At 49.2% G+C, this 18553-nt stretch overlaps 9 protein-coding genes across 9 annotated transcripts in view; 4 read left to right on the forward strand and 5 right to left on the reverse strand.

Annotated features, from left to right (window-relative positions):
* Positions 1-33: 33 nt before the first annotated feature.
* On the reverse strand, positions 34-2336 carry PAAG_02931 (hypothetical protein; the record flags this gene model as incomplete). The annotated part of the gene is made up of 2 exons (XM_002795410.2): positions 34-2022; positions 2133-2336. The coding sequence occupies 2 exons, from the start codon at positions 2334-2336 to the stop codon at positions 34-36; spliced, it is 2193 nt and encodes a 730-aa protein (XP_002795456.2).
* A 438-nt stretch (positions 2337-2774) lies between these two features.
* Positions 2775-3214, forward strand: PAAG_02932 (NADH2 dehydrogenase 14K chain; the record flags this gene model as incomplete). Its single annotated transcript, XM_002795409.2, has 2 exons — positions 2775-2811; positions 2973-3214. 2 exons carry the CDS (start codon positions 2775-2777, stop codon positions 3212-3214), a joined length of 279 nt encoding a protein of 92 aa, XP_002795455.1.
* A 627-nt stretch (positions 3215-3841) lies between these two features.
* On the reverse strand, positions 3842-5311 carry PAAG_02933 (cation transport protein; the record flags this gene model as incomplete). Its single annotated transcript, XM_002795411.2, has 3 exons — positions 3842-4915; positions 4979-5076; positions 5143-5311. 3 exons carry the CDS (start codon positions 5309-5311, stop codon positions 3842-3844), a joined length of 1341 nt encoding a protein of 446 aa, XP_002795457.2.
* Positions 5312-5825: 514 nt separating this feature from the next.
* Positions 5826-8309, forward strand: PAAG_02934 (hypothetical protein; the record flags this gene model as incomplete). Its single annotated transcript, XM_015844795.1, has 1 exon — positions 5826-8309. The coding sequence occupies one exon, from the start codon at positions 5826-5828 to the stop codon at positions 8307-8309; it is 2484 nt and encodes an 827-aa protein (XP_015701873.1).
* A 539-nt stretch (positions 8310-8848) lies between these two features.
* Positions 8849-9676, reverse strand: PAAG_02935 (glycine cleavage system H protein; the record flags this gene model as incomplete). The annotated part of the gene is made up of 3 exons (XM_002795413.2): positions 8849-9177; positions 9375-9437; positions 9517-9676. The coding sequence occupies 3 exons, from the start codon at positions 9674-9676 to the stop codon at positions 8849-8851; spliced, it is 552 nt and encodes a 183-aa protein (XP_002795459.1).
* Positions 9677-10334: 658 nt separating this feature from the next.
* PAAG_02936 (mitochondrial 37S ribosomal protein YmS16) lies at positions 10335-10938 on the forward strand (the record flags this gene model as incomplete). Its single annotated transcript, XM_002795414.2, has 2 exons — positions 10335-10375; positions 10587-10938. 2 exons carry the CDS (start codon positions 10335-10337, stop codon positions 10936-10938), a joined length of 393 nt encoding a protein of 130 aa, XP_002795460.2.
* Positions 10939-11642: 704 nt separating this feature from the next.
* PAAG_02937 (mitochondrial dynamin GTPase (Msp1)) lies at positions 11643-14580 on the reverse strand (the record flags this gene model as incomplete). The annotated part of the gene is made up of 3 exons (XM_002795415.2): positions 11643-12076; positions 12173-14194; positions 14283-14580. The coding sequence occupies 3 exons, from the start codon at positions 14578-14580 to the stop codon at positions 11643-11645; spliced, it is 2754 nt and encodes a 917-aa protein (XP_002795461.1).
* A 931-nt stretch (positions 14581-15511) lies between these two features.
* Positions 15512-17039, forward strand: PAAG_02938 (glucosamine 6-phosphate synthetase; the record flags this gene model as incomplete). The annotated part of the gene is made up of 4 exons (XM_002795416.2): positions 15512-15526; positions 15677-15772; positions 15870-16602; positions 16705-17039. The coding sequence occupies 4 exons, from the start codon at positions 15512-15514 to the stop codon at positions 17037-17039; spliced, it is 1179 nt and encodes a 392-aa protein (XP_002795462.1).
* A 485-nt stretch (positions 17040-17524) lies between these two features.
* The window catches only part of PAAG_02939 (hypothetical protein), a gene marked incomplete at both ends in the record, with an annotated part of 2043 nt that continues 1014 nt past the window's right edge, over positions 17525-18553 (reverse strand). Inside the window, one exon of the mRNA XM_015844796.1 lies at positions 17525-18488. Within this exon, the coding sequence (XP_015701874.1) occupies positions 17525-18488 (964 nt within the window). The remainder of the gene's footprint in view (positions 18489-18553) is intronic.

Raw genomic sequence — 18553 nt, forward strand, 5'->3', positions numbered from 1 at the left:
TATTATACAAAAGAAGCAAAGTTTAACGCATTATTACCTGCTCCGGCTCCTCCGCCTACTTGACCTCCGATCATCCTTTTCGGCAATGGCTGTAGCGCTAGCACTACCAGAACCTCCAGGAATGTATCGATCAACTTCATGAAATTTAGGCCGGTCATCTATATCTCGGTAACGGTCCCGATCACGATCTCTATCACGGTCCCGATCCCGATCACGATCTCTATCACGGTCCCGATCCCGATCACGATCACGATCACGGTCCCGGTCACGGTCTCGGTCACGATCCGGTGTTCTCGCACGTCGTCTCGTTGGTGTTCGACTACGGTTGCTAGTAGGAGGTACATAGCGATCAATATCGGGTGGACTTCGAGACCTGGATCGACAGTCAGGGCGAGAATAAGACTTATCCCTATCCCTATCCTTGTCCCTATCCCTGTCCCTGTCCCAGTCCCAGTCCCGATCCCGTCCCCATCCCCGATCTCCAGGAGCCCGATGAGCAGTGCGGGAGCGGCTGCGGGAATGGGATTGTGAGTGCCGTCGACGCCTAGTTGACCGAGATCGAGTACGGCCTCGTGAGTAATCCCTGGGGCGATAGCGACGTTCATCCCTATCTCGGTCCCTATCCCTATCCCTATCCCTTTCTCGTTCGCCACTTCGTGCAAGAGATTTGCTACGGCTCCTACTGCGATGTCTACTTCTTCCACGAGTGCGAGAAAGTTCATCTCGATCCGATTTACCCCGGGTTGAAGGTCTGTACAGATCCATTTCACGATCCCTGTCGTCATATCGTGAGGAGCGTCGTGTTCTGGACCTGCTACGATCATCACGCCGTCGATCCCGGTCTCGGTCACGGTCGCGGTCACGATCTCGCTCGTAGTCACGGTCACGGTCACGGTCGCGATCTCTATCCCTCTCACGACGATCCTCGTTTACGCTACGTTTAAGTTTAGAAGGTTCAGAGGCTGGAGTCAATTCATTTTTCAGTCGAGACGGCACGACACGTGTACGGGTCTGATCCGCGCGAGGAAGCTTCAGATCAGTTACTGAAGGTTGGCGAGAACGTTGTTGTTGTTGTTGTTGTTGTTGTTGTTGTTGTTGTTGTTGTTGTTGTTGTTGTTGTTGTTGTTGTTGTTGTTGTTGTTGTGGCTGCTGTGGCTGCTGTTGCTGCAGAGCCTGTGCATTTTCAAGTGCTTCAGCTTGCTCAAAGTCGAACTCTGGTTTCTGGCGCGATTTTTCAGCCAACTCTTTCCCTTCTTTCAGGAGTAGCTCCAACGCTGCGTCTTCCAATGATTTCTCGTCAACGATCACAGGTGTAGGCTCTTTCGGGGTCTTGGAACGGTGTCGGGAATGTCGAGATGATGATTCGGCCCTATTTCTATCTCTCACACGATCACGGTCTCTCTCACGGTCTCTCTCACGATCTCTCTCACGATCCTCTTCTCTTTCCTTTTCCCGCTCTCGCCTTCTTCGTTCGTAACGCTCCTCTCTCTCCTTTTCCCTCTGCTCCTCCAAAAGACGCCTCTCTTCCCGAATCTTTTCTCTTTCTGCCCGGCGCTTCTCTTCCAGCTCCAGCTTCTTTTTCCGTTCCTCTTCTTCCCTCTGTTTCTCAAGCTCACGTTGTTGCCGTAGCTCTTCAGCCTTGGCCTTAGCCATGTCCAATTCAAGCTGTTTCTGCTTCTCAAGTTCTCTCAGCCACATTAATTCTCTTTCCTGCCGCTTAATCTTGACTTCGCGTTCGTAGTGTTCGTCTGTCCTGCTACCCCTCTCCTCCTCAAGAGCAGCCGCTTCTTCGCCAACTTCTTGTCGCCTGATACTGCGTAGGGAGTCAAGGATATAGTCCAAATGGCTAGAGGATATCGCATCGATAGCACTTTCAACGTTCTTATAAAGATCACTGCGATCGACGGCACCCTCTATCAGAGTTGCTGCTTTTCCTCTTTCACGCGACAAAAGGGAGGGATCGCGGTCAATTTCAGATTCAGCCATTTCAATCAAAGATGATGTAAGAGAATTTTTGGCTTCCTGTAGGCAAGGGAACATGAAGGAGTTAGCTGTATGTTTAGGCATTTGAAAACCTCCTTGGATGCAGTAGAGAGATATGGAATGGCGTGCAAAGAGATCGAGATGCTCACACTCTCACTAAATTCAGCCCATATCTTCTTTCGAACCGAGTCGAAACCACCCTTTTTCTTAAATGCATAGAGAAGGCCATCGATCGTCGTTCGCTGTGCAGCGGATAAAGGCAGATCTGACGTTTTGAACTTCTTGCGCTGTAAATTTTCGAGATCGATTGCTGGTCGCTTCACGCCAGTCATCTCAACATCTGAGCCTGCCATGATGGCTAGCCCATACAAAGACGGTATCCAAATATCCACCGGAGGGCTCTCACATGACCAAATTGTGATTAGCTGTTTCCCGCTCCCATAAACACTTCCCGCGTGCTGTCGTGAATAAACTTGCTGTTGGCTGTTGGTTGATATCGCGAAATGTGACGACGGTTGATAATCGCTACTCGGCAAAAAGATTTTCCTGTCGCCGAACTTCAACATCAACAAATTGAACCTTTCGTCACTTTAACCCGCGACAAGAAACATACTGAAGGACAATTGTCTTCGTCTAACAAGACACCTGGTACACAGTCTCTGAGGTCAATTCTTCGATCCTAAGACGCGAGGGGCACGTCTACCACTGGAACCTGACCACGGAATAACCCTTCTCAGTGATCCCGATTCCCGCGCCCGGCATTTGCCCATTGATCCCGAACAACATTCACCATGCCTCTTCACAAAGTATTGTTCTGGAGCGGCTTCGGTATGGCATTCCCTTCATTGTAGCTCGAATCTAGCTGCTTCGTGTTTCATCTATAAATGCATGAATTCCACGAAGACAACAGTTTCCATTTCCATGTCGTTTGCTGGAGATAATCATCCTTCAAATTGACCTCCTTAAACATGCTAATTGGGTGCTTACAGGCATTGCCGTCCGCTTCTGGCAGCTCGGTATCGAAATGCGTCCTTTATTCCAAAAGCAAGCGCTATGGGTGTATCCTTTATTCGCTACCGTTGGAGGTAGCTTCGGATATTGGCTCGAGGGCGTTGATAAACGACAGCTGGCCATCCTGGCGGAGCGAAAACAGAGTTTATTGGAAAAGCGGCAACGGAGAGCAGAGAGAGAGGCTGCGGATGAGAGTAATGTTTTAGCAACCTCATCGTGAACAATTGAAAGAATAACTACTTATATCTCGAATCCGACTGTGTGATACGGGGCGACGAGGTTCGAATCGACTATAATAAATAAAAGGTTCTGGGTATTCCTTTGGGTGACACAAGAGGAACGGAAGATGGCGGATGTATAAAATATTTCTATTTGATTTACTATTATGGAGGAGTCTTTCATCAGCATCACGTTTTACAATAAACAGCGCCTTCATCCGCCATCTGCAGGGAATGGCCTCCTAGATTTGTGGAGTGTATTGTACATGATAAGGAATAAAGAAAAATTAAAGTCATTTAAAACCAATTCAAACCTCTATAAAATCCTTCAATTCCTCGTCCCAGAGGTATCCTTTATGGTATCCTTTATGCATTCGTGTTTGGGTCAGTTCAGAATACTCTGGGTTGCTACAATCGTAAGAAGGGGTTACCAGGCCACACAGGAGAACTAGGGTCAACGATCCTCAGCTGCAAGGAACAATAACAAATATGTCTGTAGTAGAGTAAACACAGAGTAGGAGAAAAAGCGAGGACAGCTCAAACAAGACATTTCAGACAATGTCGTTATAGTTAGATTTCGACTACATCAAAGGGTATATAGTAAAATATAAACTAGGGCGACGGTGCTCTCAACTCTGTCCAACATTAAACTGCAAAGAGACCTCCCATTTCTGACCACCCGTGCCGTATCCACCACCTAGGCGATTTCTTATCATACTAACTGTTCTCTCTCGCAGCTTGGCTAAGCTTTCGTCAGAGCCAGTCACTCGCAGCTTAATGCATGCTATGCACAAGCCGTAGTGAACCTGCCAAAATCTTGCCTCTTCAATTTCAATCACAGCAGGGTAGGTGGATATATCTCTCAGAACCGAAGAAGTCCCAGAACCGGAATAAGACATCAGAAGCATGGATCCAAGTGCCATTACCAAACGAACACCCAAAACGCACATGGAAATGGCAACAGTGAGCGAGAGGGCTCGGTCCAACCAAAGATATAGCTGAATCGATAATAGCGGCAGCAGGAGAAGAAGAGATGAACATGAAAGTGTTAGAAAATGCGCCGGGTTACTAAGGATGGAAGGCAACGATTCGATGTAGGCAAACTGCATAGCCTTGCCAATCCTTGCGTGATTCTTGAGAGCAATTGCAGATATCAACGTAGCTAGTACGGCTAGCAAAGCTGTGATATCGACAGTGCCTGGCGAAACTCGTTCATTAGAGTGGGTTTTGTGCGCTTTATGGCCTCCTGAATTTTCCAGCAAATGTTGTACCATGTGTGAGATGAGGTCCCCTCCCATAAAAAACAGTAGAACGGACAGAGCAAATCCTGCAACGACTTCTGCACGTTCAAGGCCAAAAGGGTGACGAATACTGGACCGCTTCCAGACCTCGAAGTTTCCTAGAACGTCGACGATGACGCAGAGCATGGCACCCAGGGAGTCGAAGAGTATAAGATGTGAGAGTCCCGTCATTGTCATAGAGCCATGGGCAGTCCCTAGCGTGTATCCAGCTACAGCCATGTGGCATACACTCCACCAAAACCGGATTCTCTGGTCGGTGGACATGCTCCCGAGGCATTCTCTCCATGTTGGAATAGGCAGAGAATTTGGTAAAGGCATTGGAGACCTCGGTGGGGGTTCGAGGAATATCTGGTGCGATACGCTGCTATGTTTGTATTTGTGTCCACGTCTCTGGCCCATGTTCTTCAATGTAATCGGTCAGCTATTAAATTTGGGTTATAACTGTCAAGGGGGTTGATGTCATACCGATTTTGTAACAGGGCTCTTCGCAAGGGTTGTAGTTTTGAAATTAAAAGGCCCTTGCATGTCTTCGGATGACCCATTCGTCGTATTCCGGGACGGATCTGGGGGAAACACATAGATTGGTAACAAGCATTAATGAATATCCGCGGGGGCGTATCAAGCAATACCTAGGGTGCCGGACGCAGTGAAGCTGTCTACCATTGGAGACAAAGTATCTCTGTCGCGAAAGGCGTCCATTGACCGCACTACCATAAACCCCTCTGGATCTGACAAAGGGTCATCCGTAGGTGGTGTAGGAGTTCGAGGGGGAACAGGAAGCGGCAATGTGTCTGCCATGATTGACTGTATGTCACCCTCTAGGCAATCCAGCAATAAATGGAGGGTGGAGGGTTGGTTATTCACAAGACTGCGGATTTCGGAAATATCTTGTTAGCAAACCTTCTTAAACAACAACAAAAAAAAAAAAAAGTCATCGAATGCATATATCCCCCTACCTCCATTTGACAGGTAAAGTATATATGTCAATCAAATTGTTTGCATGTCTTGTTTCTTGTTCTTGTTTCTTCAGATGGTTAACTGTTTATATATGCATCCCATGTATGTTGTTCATGTCTGCGCCAAAAAGTGAGTTGTTTATTTAAGATAAAGAGGGCTTCCGCCTTCCGCCATTCTTGGCCGCCTTTTCCTTAGCTGCCAACGACAACTTCGACCGTCGTTAACATCTCTGCAACGCTAACCCTCAACACGACGCAAAAGGCAAATTAGTCAACATCAGCCAGACCCTTCTGGTAATGGACTCTATACTTGGATGCGGTTGAGCTTCTATGGCTCAACTTTCTGCAGTTAGTTCATGGAAACCCGCCGCGCCCTTCTCTTCTTCGTCCTTTTGTTCTTCCTGCTGTCTGCACCGGAATCACGCCCGCCAACCATCGGCTTCGAGCGGGAGCGCCACCAGCAGAAAACAGAGGAGCGGACACTGTCACTCCTCAATAGCTCGAGATATGGCGACTTGGACAGCGCTTCGGATCGATGGCTTCCTCTAGGAGGCTTGACCAAAGGTGATGGCTATGCATGGGGTTTGCTCCCAGTTGTTAAGGAGCGCACCAGAGACCAACTATACTCTATCCTCCAACGTTCTGGCCTTCTCGACCAACAACCGATTGGATGGCGAACACGACCACTTCGGTCAGATCTTAATTCCTCCGAACTTAATATTCCCGTATACCATAATGTGACCGGCAAGATTCGGGGCGACTGGGTGCGCTGGCGGGGTGCTGAGACTGAAAAACGCCCGCAGTTAAACACTACCGCAATCATGCTGAGGCATGATTATTTCACTCGTGAATTTGCTCATAATATAACTGCGGACCATGGGACTCTTTTGATGGACTTACAGGAGGAGGATGGGAAGGGCATGGCCTTGGCTGATGCCCGTGCAAGGGAAATCAGAGCAGATATGACACTGTATACTGACAAGTCGCTGGGGGATAGTCATTTCATACGGCTATTCGGAGTGCATTTTCCGTCGTCAGGTGGGATTATTCTTAGCACCACCAGTGAAAAGTTCGCAGGGCTTTCAGCGCTGCCTCAGTTCGCTCTTACCAACGATACATTTGAGCTCTCTCGTCAGTTGCTGAATATGTCACTCACCGAAACTTTGGCGGAGAAGAAAACCGGCCCTGTGGATTATTTGCCCTGGTCATCCCTCCCTCATGGGCCAAGCACAGTGACATTTGCCGCGCCAAGGTGCGAATATATTGTGTATCTTCAGCAACATCCAGTGGTGATAGATGGTCAAATTGCCCAGCGACCTGTGCTGAAACTGATCGAAGACGAACTACGCTTCCCAGCAGGCGCTCCAGTACCCTCTCCACCATCGATGACTATGTCTATGACGCTATTCTCTCCAGACTGCGGATTCGTGCTGGAAAGCAAAGGATCACCATCTTACTCTCCGTCGGACGGACTGTACCTCTCCGGACCAAAACGGGAGCAATACAGGAAACATGCGGGCCGTCTAGTTGTCATCATGGCAGCTGTTCTATGCTCACAGATCTCCCTACTGATAAGACAGATGAAGGAAGCATCAACGCCATCTACCAGGAGCCGTGTCAGCTTCTATACGATTGCCATGATGTCTATGGGTGATGCTCTTTTCGGTTCATTCATCCTGATGCAGTTATATGAAGAAGCCCCGTTCCTGCTTCTCACTGCGACTACATTTTTGGCACTCTTCTCCGTCAGCTTCCTAGCGATGAAGTTTCAGATTGAGGTGTGGGCAGTTCAAGCCCCCGAGAGAAGGGACGCCGATCGATCATTATCTTCCCGAGGTGGCCCAGCCGGGCCACAACAATCACTCCCAGTTCCAGCAACAACCAGTCGCCCAGTGGATACAGGTGCCACGCCCATCATCATCCTGCCACCAGACCAGGATGAGCCCCCAGAAGCAACTGCGGATCCTCCCACAACCCAAACAACCAGTGACTCAACTGCTAACGATACGGGAGCCATGTACTCACGATTCTATTTCCTCCTCTTTGTCCTCCTCTTCTTCTCATCATGGGCATTATTCTGGCCAACGCGCCTGAGTCGCATGTACGGCCAGCTCATATCCTTCCTCTACCTTTCCTTCTGGATCCCACAGATTTACCGCAACGTAATGCGAAACTGCCGTAAGGCACTTACCTATGAATTCGTCGTGGGCCAAAGCGTCATCCGACTATTCCCCTTCCTCTATTTCTACGCCATCCCCGGCAACGTTCTATTCATCAAACCAGATCCCCTATTCATCCTCTCCATAACAACATGGGTGTGGCTGCAAACAATCACCCTCGCAGCACAGGACCTGCTTGGCCCGCGCTTCTTCGTTCCCCACGGCTGGGCGCCGCCAACGTACGACTACCACCCGATTCTCCGAGACACCTCTTCTTCTGGGTCTAGCGAAGATATCGAAGCCGGAGGCACATTGCCAATCGGCTACCTGCGTGGTGACGAGGGTAATGCAGCAGTTCCTAGCAGCGTCACTAGGGACGATGGCAAGCAGGGTAGCGCGAGCGACAGCAGCGGCAAGGATAAGGATAAGGATCGCAGGAACAGGCTTTTCGACTGTGCCATATGCATGCAGGATATTAGCGTGCCTGTCCTCACTGCTCCCAGCGGTGTTGGGGCGGGCGTTGCACCCTCCAGTGTTGTGGAGGGTGCTGCGAATCTGCTTAGTCGACGTGCTTATATGGTTACGCCGTGCCGACATATATTTCATAGTACGTGCTTGGAGAGCTGGATGCGGTTGAGGCTGCAATGCCCTATTTGTCGGGAGAATTTACCGCCGATTTAGAATCTATATAGTTTTGGAAACGCTTGTCGAGTAAGCTGTCCGTCTTTTGGGTTTGGTTTTGGTTGTTATGGGTCTATTGCTACGTATATGTACTTTTGTTCTGGTCTATTTGGTTGGATGCATGTGGTAAATATTCTGTTGGGATTGCTATTGGTGTTCATTGCATTGGACTTTGTACAGGTAGTTTCATGAGATAGACATATTTTTGATTCGTAAGGTTATATGCTTGCGCCTCAGAACAGCATCTGCTGTTGTGGTATCCATGCTAAATTCAATACAGTCCTCTAACAACCCATAGAGGATCGATGTATAACCCCCTCGCCTCTGCTAAAGCTTTAATACAACAACACGTGCAATATTAACAATGAATAAAGAGTTCTTATATCACAACAACTTGACATGTTGAAACGTCAGCAGATAAGCAGGCATACATTCATACATATCTAAAAGCACAATAGGTCAAATATTAACAGTCACCCCAAACACCTGGTTCAGATCCCAATTCCTCAACCAAACCACCTCAACCCCCGCAATTCCGTCTACTCATCAACCTCCTGCTCCTCCAACTTAGCCTGATATTCCTTCTTATCCATCAACTTCTCCAACTCCGTCTCATCCACAACCTTAATCTTCGCAAACCACCCCTGCTCCTCGGGACTCTTATTGATGATCTTAGGCGACTCTTCCAGCTTCGTGTTGACCTCTATGACCGTTCCCGACAAGGGGGACATGATATCCGACGCGGACTTGACAGACTCGACGGCACCGATGGTCTCGCCAGCGTCGACCTCGAAGTCGACGGCTGGTAGCTCTGCGTAAACGACTTCGCCCAGAGCGTTGGCGGCGTATTCGGTTATGCCGATTGTGGCTGGGTGTTTTTTTGTTGGGATTAGTAATTTGTGATGTTGTTTGCGGGGGAAGAAGGGAAGAATTGGAGGTGTAAGAGGGCAATTGAATTGGTGTATTTAAAAATTGTAATTCAAGCAGTTAAATTTCCAAATTGTTCAACAAAGTCCGGAATAGAAATCCAAGAAACACACATATGAAAAGAAAATTGTATCTAACCTGTCGTTCTATCCTCAGATAGCTCCACCCATTCATGCTGCTCAGTATACTTCTTCGCTTGCCCTGATAAAACCGGACAGAGTCAGCAACCCACCCACGTCCCAATGGTACCTCTATATAAGTCTGATACGTTTTAACCTACACAGGGAGCTCCGCGAGAATGCTCTTCTGGAATCCCGGAATGCCGGGCGAAAATTATATGCGTAGGAAGCAGTGCGTAGAGCTGGGGAGGAGACTCTCGGAAAAGAGGCACATAGCCCACATCGGAGGGGATTCAGGATGCGAATGGTGGCAGCAGACATTATGGGCAGGAATATTAACCAGCTATTACTGTAGACCGGCTGATATGGGAGAACAGCAAAGCAACTGGTCAATGTGTCAAAAGGAGAGTCCAGGCTGATATAAAGAAAGTCGCAGTAATCTCCTCCGTAGAGTCGTCTAGTCAAGGACAATATCGAAGTCGGCGTCGAGCGTCAGTTGCTGGCAATTTGTGGGCGGAGAGCGGCTTGGTCATGTAAGTAATGTATGATACGTGTGGTACCTGTGAGTTCCGTTGGTAACAGCGGGGGTTTTCCGCGGAAAACGCACCGGTTGTTGTATCGTGTTGTACCGGAGGCATATCCTATTTACAGCTAGTCCTGAAACAGACTAGACGCTTGGCATTGTCAAACGCTCCGAAAAAAGCTTTAAGACACCGAGAGAAAGAACACAGCTAATATACAGCTATATAGATGTACCGATATACAAATATACGACAATTGAACTCATTTTTGAAATACCTTCACCACAAGTAAAAGCCCCCAGCCAGGATTCCTCTTATCTCCTGCTTTTTGGCGGGACAGCTAGAGGGGATGTTGTACGAGTTGATTGCTGTGGTATGCTCTATTATTCCGCCCTCTCCCTCCTTCCTACGCAATCCTCCTCTGTATCAGGCAATTCTTTATATCAAACTAACCTACAATGCAACAGGTCCGGCCGGGCAGCCTCCAGGAGGTTCGAGAGTATGTATATATGGATTCCGCCTTACCCCAGCAGCCAATTTCTTCTTGATAATTCTCCAACTGTCATCTCTATATGACGTGGGGCCCGCCATGAGATATCAGCCCCCTAAAAATCAGAGACCCGGAACCCAACATCACCCTCTTGCTTTATACAGAAAAGGAAAAAGCAAACAAACTATTCTAACTAACCACACCCCCTTTTCTCCACCAGAATCGCCCGCGTAACCGGCCTCCAAATCCTCTACGGTGGCGGCGTAATCCGCGGCCTGACAAACTGGGGCCCCTTCCGCCTCCCCCGCCCAATCACAAAACATCAAACAAAATACGCAACTGGCTACCACTTCATAATGCGTTTTGACTCGTCGTCGGCTGTGCAGAAATCCGTGCGCAGAACGCTGGGTCTCGATCCGCGCATGATTCGCTTCTCCGTGGTGAAGTTGGGTGAGAAGTTGGAGGATATTAAGGATGTCGGGGGCACTGTGGAGTGGAATCAGAGTAGGCAGTTGATTGGGGATGATTTGGGGGTCAAGGTACCTCTGTCGAGTGTGCGGAGGTTGGAGTGACTGGAGGGAGCGGAAGATGGGGGTTGTGGCGGGTTTATGCGCTTGGTTCTGGCGTATGCATATGGGAAGGGGAGGGCGTTTTTGATTTTGTATTGATATATTGACAAACTGAGCTGTTTATGGGATTGTTTTTAAGGTTTTTCTGTATTATTAAATAAGTTGGACGTTTTTCATTAATTTTCGCTGTTTTTATCAAAATTCATAACTGAACCCTCTTATTTGTGATGATAACTGACTGTAAATAGAATCGAAAGGACTGGCAATTTGCATCATCAACACAAGAAAAAGAATCTACAACATGTATTTAAACTGAAGGTGACTTTTCAGATGAGTACATACATCATCTGAAGTGAAGAGAGAAGTGAAAGTGGGAAAAAAGAGGCATTTCATCTAGATGATACATAAAAGCAGGTGAAAATAGGCACCATTCATTAGGTAGAACAGTCATGATGGATGCACAGTACAAGATGTGTACGAAAAGTTTTCAAAACATGACAAAGAAAAAAGTAAAGCCCACATCAACATCCCTCCTGATTTCGACGCCAGTCCAATCTGAATATCCTGGTATATTATATAAAAGATAGAGAAGAAGGAGGGGGGGGAAGGTGAACAGGAAGGCCGGAAGCAGTGTAGTAAACGTAAAGAATAATGAGAAGAGGGTCAAACAAAAAGCGCGGAAAAAAAGAAAATTAATGAATCTCCATTTAGAACAACCTCCATCCCTTCGATCTCTCCTTCCCCGGTCCCATCTGATGCACGGCCGCCTTACTCCGCCCTTCCAACTGTCTCAAACTTTCGATCTTCTCAAGAACCAACTCAAGCATCTCCTTCTTCTGAATAACATCCAGATGCCTGCGGATGCGCGGGTCCTCTCGCGCAAAACGCTCGATTTCCGAAGCAGACAAGTGCCGGCCCAGTCGCAGATCGAGCTCGCGGGGGAAGTTGTAGTAGAATTCCGAGAGGAGTTCCACGTTTAGGAAGAGAACGGCAGTGGCGGTTAGTTTGTCGGCGACGACGTCGAGGAAGACTTCGGGACAGTAGTATTTGTTTCTTTTTGTGGAGCATTGTTTGGATCGGATGGCCAGGAGGCGCATTTTTAGGAGATCGGCGCGGTCGCGGAGGAAGACGGCTTCGCGACCTGGTGGGGTTGGGGATTAGATGTATGTCTCGGGAACGAGATGACCAAAAAAAAAAAAAAAAAATTCGATGTTGACGTTGAGGGGAAACTACTAACCTTTCTGCAGCAATGCAGCGCTGAATCCGCCCGCACCACCCGAACCATCTCCCTCGATCGTTGCATCTCCTTTCCGAACCTTGTCAATAAAACCCATAACATCCTTCAATTTCCGCTTTCCTATATCATCTTCAACATGCTTTAAGGCATAACCACAAGCCTTCAACTCTTCTTTTAACACATTCCCAATATTTTCTCTCCCCTTAGCCCATTCCAGATCATCAACTTCGATTTCGAATTTGTACGGCTTGATGCAATTCTCAACTTGATCGCTCGTGCTGAAAAACCGGTCATTGAGGATAGTGGCCGTAGCATCTGCTATTTCCTTCTGCGCATATGGGTGAGCGGCAAACGTCGAGGAAGCGATGAGGTCATCAACATGGTTTTGTAGCGCATTTGCTACAGTTGTCGTCGCTAGACGGCCGATGCCTAGTTTTGTCAAGGCGGATGAGGACGCGTCTAGTTTCCGATGCCAATATAGAGATTCAGGATCTGCTCTTGGGAGATCAGAGAGAGGATCTGGTTCCGGGACCGGTGGGGAAAGGTCATCAACGGGTTTATTCCAATATCTCTGCGCGAGGATGTCTAGTACACGCTGGTCGAGTTCGTTTTTCAGTAACTCGCGAACCTGAGGACGGCCGAAATTTTCACTAAACTCTTTAAATGAGTGCTTGAAACTGTCTAAGCTCTCTGCGAGATAGGACTCAGCGCTCAATGGGCGGTCGTTGTACTGGACTTTGAACTCGTAAGTGGCTTCTTCGAGCTCCTGGATGATAGCATCGCGAGTTCCGGCTAGGCTTGCTGCCATGGATTGCTCCAAAGTATGCATCAGCTTCTTTCGCAAAGTGGTAGTTCCAACAGAGAGTTCAGACTCCGAACCAAACTCCTTGGGATGACTGTTGAAAAAAGCACTTTCATTTTTGATAATCGCGTTTGTAATGTTTCCATTTCCTCGGGAGAATAGCCCTGCTGTATGAGGGATTCTAGAAACAACGCCTACATAACCTAGTCGGAGAGGATATTTCCTATCAGCAAGAATACTTGCTCCTCTCTCTGGATCGACCAGGTCCATCTTGGTGATGACGCCAATAGTTCGTTCTCCACGGGGATCAACTCGTCGTGAAGCTCTGAGAGCAGTAGAATTGGCCAAGTCCACATCCGCTGCAGAGATGGCGAGGATGATATTAGGAGCCTGGATGTACTTGTCGCACAGATCGGAAATCTTTTGTTTAAGCTCTGGAGGCTGGTCACGGCCAGCAACCTGGATATAGCCGGGAAGATCGATGAGGGAAAGATCGGGGATGTGGGGAGAGGAAATAGATAACTGAATCGGATCATCCGAGATGCAATCCTTTTCCGAAACCGCAAGATTGAGATCCGTCAACGTGCGTTGAATCTGACTGAAATCTGTAATCTTCCCAAGTCCAAGAGCCGGGAACTCACCATACTCCTCCTGAGAATTTGGCGTATTCACCAGGGTCAATTCAATTGGCCGTCTTGTTACCATGTTCGATCCCTTGGGCAGGAACTCGTGGCCAACAATCGCCTCTAAAACAGAACTTTTCCCAGACGACTGGGATCCTATCACCACAATCGATGGCAAAGTCAACGCGTTAGACTGGCCCACTCGCTGTAACATATTTCTAATCTCGATCATTTTCCTCGTCAATATCATCATCTGGTCATCGATCGCATTCTTCCTTTCTGTAGCCAAGCTATCGTCAGAGTCATGGTCCAGTGCTGCGCCCGCTGCAGCGCCAGCCACGGCAGCCGCACCGGCCTTGCTCTGCTTCGGGGAGCCACCTCCGCCTTCCGAGGAACCTCCACCTCCGGATTCCGCTTGTTCGTTTAACCGGAGGATCTTCTGCGCCCACTCTGGCAATTCAACGCCGGCTTTTGTCCGTTGCCACCCCCGATTCGTCTGTTCAGCGACATCCTGGATATTGCGGAAGACACCTAGTGCCACTCCGCTCGCAGTTTCGCCCGCTTGTTTGACAATATCTAGGGCATAATTCCCGGCCTCTATAAACAAGCAAAAAGTTTCCGTAGTCAGCATCCAACAGCCTAATATCGCAACAATAAAGCCGGAACAACCAGGGAACAAACATACGGGCGGCCTGGTACTGTATATAGGCCAGACCAGCAACCATGGCACCGCCAAACATCGCCGGTATCCTCGCAAACTTCAGAGCCAACTTGGGGAGCACACGGGCGAAGGAGATGGTTCGCGCGACGGGGACATTGTGAATCCAATTGGCGCGGAGTTGCCACAGCATGCCGCGGAGACCCACCGCGCCCTGCGAGCGTAGCAGGCTGCCGGTCCTCGTTCCGATATTGTGCAGTTGACGAGCCAGAAGGCTTCTTCTGGCCAGCACGGCAGCGCCGTGGGAGAAGAGTCTCCCGCTCATCGTGCTTTCGTCATGTACTTGCTGTGCCTAGTGGTGGAAATCGACACATCGGTGGGGTTGCAGAATACCTAGGTAGATAGCAAGGAACGTCCGTCGGATGGGTTCCAGTAATGTCTGCAAATGAGAGGATGGGCTGAAATGGCAACTATGTGGAATGGATGGCGCAGTGAGTCCTTGATTTCTGATGAGGTCAGCCCCAGGACCTCGCTAAGTCCGACAGATGTTTACGCTTTACATAATCGGACCCGCAGACAAACTCTCAACATGTAGATAGTCATCAACCATTTTCCAATTATTTTTTAAGATATATATTTCAATCATTTGATTTATGTTTCTCTCTTCAAACTGCACACACAGCCACGCACAATACATCGCACGTCGATCCATTTCCAGTTCACGTGCTATTTGACTAGAGCTGCGTCTTCGTCTTTGAAGATGCCCGTATCAACTTGCCAAGCACGTGACATCGTGACATCGGTCACGTGGGTTACAGTGGTCAATCGAAATATTTATTACAACAAACCCCCGAAAAAAAAAAAGAGGCTCAGAAGTATATAAAATGTGTCGTTAAGTCGACGTGAGCTTGCTTCATCCTTCCTTTACTTTATTTCTCTTTGTTCATTTTGCTTTGCTCTGCTTGTTCTGCCTGTGATACCCCTTTCCACTTCTTGAGATTCCCTCCAAGCTCCTCCAAGCTCGCTCCAAGCTATCCCTAAAATATCTCTTAAATATCTCCACCACTCTCTATATCTATAACTTGGAAAGCTCTCTCGCTTCACCCGGAAACCAATTATCACCTTTTGGTTAGGGATATACTTATCACGGCTGCGACCACCTTATACCCCTAAGACCGGCCATTCTTTTTCGCAGACCGCCCTACGTAGACGGCTCCTCTGCTTGCCACCAGCTTCTGCTCGCGAGAGCTCCCAATATGTGTCGATTTCTTGTACGCATACCCCCTTTATTAGATACCTATCTTTTCCTCTGCTGCAGAAGATATACACACAAATTCCAATTCAAGGCCTAATCTTGAATTCCCCGCCTGGTTCATATCTGGTCTGTGACCAAAGGCTAACCTCATCTACCCTACACCCAGGTATACAAAGGAAGAAACGATATCCTCCTCAGCAAACTCATAACAGAACCAAGCCATTCCATCCTGACCCAATCCTATGACTCCCGCCTGAGACTAGTAAGTCACCCATCTTCTGCGCTCTCTCAGAAAAAGAAAAACAAGTCGGAAAGCCAATGTGTCGTCTCCTTAACTTAACACCCTTCACCCCCACCAGGACACCCGCCGCCCCGTAAACGGCGACGGCTTCGGCGTAGGCTTCTACACCGCCCCCGCCCTGGGCCCAGACCCATGCATCTTCACCTCCACCCTCCCCGCCTGGAATTGCGAGAACCTGGAACGCCTCGCCTCTAAAACAACCTCGTCCCTCATCTTCGCGCACGTGCGCGCCACAACCGAAGGCGCCCTGGCAGACAACAACTGCCACCCCTTCCAGCACAACACGCTCATGTGGATGCACAATGGCAATCTGGGCGGGTGGAAGCATATCAAGCGGCAGCTGGCGGATTCGCTGGCTGACAAGTGGTATCTGGGCGTCAAGGGAGGGACGGATAGCGAGTGGGCATTTGCCCTGTTTTTGGATCTGATGGAGAAGGAAGGGAGGGTTGATCCCAGCTCGGCGCCTGAGGGGGGTTTTGGGCACGCGCTGCTCAGGGAGGTTATGGGCAAGACGATTCGGAGGATCAATGAGTTTATTGCGGCGATTCCGGAGGGGTGTGGGGTTATGGATGTTGAGAGGAGGAGTTTGCTGAATTTTGCGGTTACCGACGGGCATACTGTTGTGTGTACGAGGTATGTTAGTAGTAAGACTGATGAGGCGGCAAGTTTGTATTTTTCGTCTGGGACAAAGTGGAAGGAGGGTCGGACCAAGGGGCATTTCAAGATGGAGAGGCATGATAAGGGGGCCGATATTGTGTTGGTGGCTAGTGAGCCGTTGACATTTGAGAGACGTGAGTGTTCCTCCTATTAAATCTCTATATTATTTCCTATGTCTTTTATTATCATTACACAAAGTGAATACGCTAACCTTCCATTTTCCGCCATCTATACAGATAACTGGGTCACCGTTCCCACCAACTCAATGCTCACAATCCACAAGCAAAACGTCCTTATCCACCCGATCATTGACGAATTCTACGACGATGACCCAAACCATGACCGCTCCACCGGATTCGCCGTCTCCAAGGGCCTCGTCAGCAAAGCACCGGGTACCACGGTGGTTCCGGACAATAACCTCTCCAAGAGTCCGCCTATATCAGCAGCTTTTACTTCTGCTGATACGCCCGGTTTGATCCCGAGAAGGGGCACGCAGGGTCCTAATAATAATGATGGTCCCATGTTGGATGAATTGGACCAGAAGATCAGACAGGTACAACTTCGAGCTTGATTTGGAAGGGTTTTTTTTTTTTTTTGTCAGTTGGATCTTCCTTTTTCGCAGGTGCTCTGCGACTTTGTAGCTTTATTGGTGGTGTTCTTTTCGGGTCATAAATCATTATGGTAGCGATGGCGATGATAAGTTAGATGAAAAAATTGATTATTAAGAAGTGTGGTCGTCAGGCAGGGTAGGCGTAAGGAATCATCTTGGGATTATTCCACAGCTTGGTTTTTATTTCTTGTTTGATTATGGCTTTTGGGCCTTGCTTGTCGTTCATTTGCCTTTTCGGGTTCTTTTTGGGACTTCAAAAGTTAGTATCCCTTTGAATAACCCTTCCGTAATATAGCAGGTTCGGTGCAACTTCGCACAGACATCCTTTCCATAGCTGTGGATGGCGGGCAAGTTCTCCACACAAAGAGGCCAAAACCACAAACCCAACAGCCAACAAGCTCAAAAAATCCCAGTAGAAAAATGCAACGAACAGAAAAGAGTAGAACCTAATCCTCCCCGGAAATATTCGCATGCCGAAAATACTTCATCCCCACCCACGCCACAACCACCCACACCCACGCCATAACCGCCGTCAAAATGATAAGCGCCGGATAATATCCCACAATCGGCAGTGTGGCATCATCCTCCAGCTCCGGCGGCGCATACGGCGTCTCCCCGACATCCCACGCCCAGCTCCAGACACCGAAACAACTGCCCATCCCCACCACGAACACCAGCCACGTCACCAGCAGGATGATCCACCCCCACCACTCCGTCTCCGCGTAGTCCCACGACGTCGCCGTCTCTAGGGCAGAAGCGGCGGGATAGTCCGGGGAGATGGCAGATACGGCAACGGCAGTTGGGGATTTTTCTGAGGCCACGGGGCTGCTGATAGGGACGCCGGAGGTATCTGTGCTTGAGAGGGGGGATTTGACGCGGTGGGAGACGATGCGGGAGCGGATGGTTGCGGTGGTTGCGAGCATGTTTGCGGTGGAGGGGGGATTCATGCGGAGTTTTGCGCTGGGGGGGGGGGGAAAGTAGGAGTCGGAGCTGGAGAAGGGGGTGGGGGTTTTGTGGAGGTTACGACGGGGTCCTGGGGCTAGGTTGAAACTGCTGGACGTTGAGGTTGTGGTTGTAGTTGTGGCTATGGTTGTGGTGGTTATGTTGGTCTCAGTGCTGACGTTGCTGGAGAGGCGGGTGAGAAGGGTTTCCGGAGGGCTTTGGCGTGGAGTGGAGCGGAAGTGGAGCTTGTTCTCGTTCTCGTTGTCGTTGCCGTTCTCGTCCGCATCGGCATCGGCGTCAGCGTCAGCGTCAGCATCAGTGTCGTCGTTGTCGTCCTCGTCTCTGGTTGTGTCAGAGTGCGTGGTGCCGGAATGCTGCGGCTGCTGGGATTGTATCTGTAGATTGCTCTTGCTAACCCATGTTCGGGATGGCGGGGGTGGAATCGGCGGCGGAGAATGAGCAGCAGCGCTGACACCGGGCGGTGAGCGCCCGTGTAAGGGTAAGGCCAAGCCGGAGCCGCTCGGCGGATCGTG

Source organism: Paracoccidioides lutzii, assembly GCF_000150705.2.
Source record: "Paracoccidioides lutzii Pb01 unplaced genomic scaffold supercont2.6, whole genome shotgun sequence".
NCBI classification, from domain to species: Eukaryota; Fungi; Ascomycota; class Eurotiomycetes; order Onygenales; family Ajellomycetaceae; genus Paracoccidioides; species Paracoccidioides lutzii.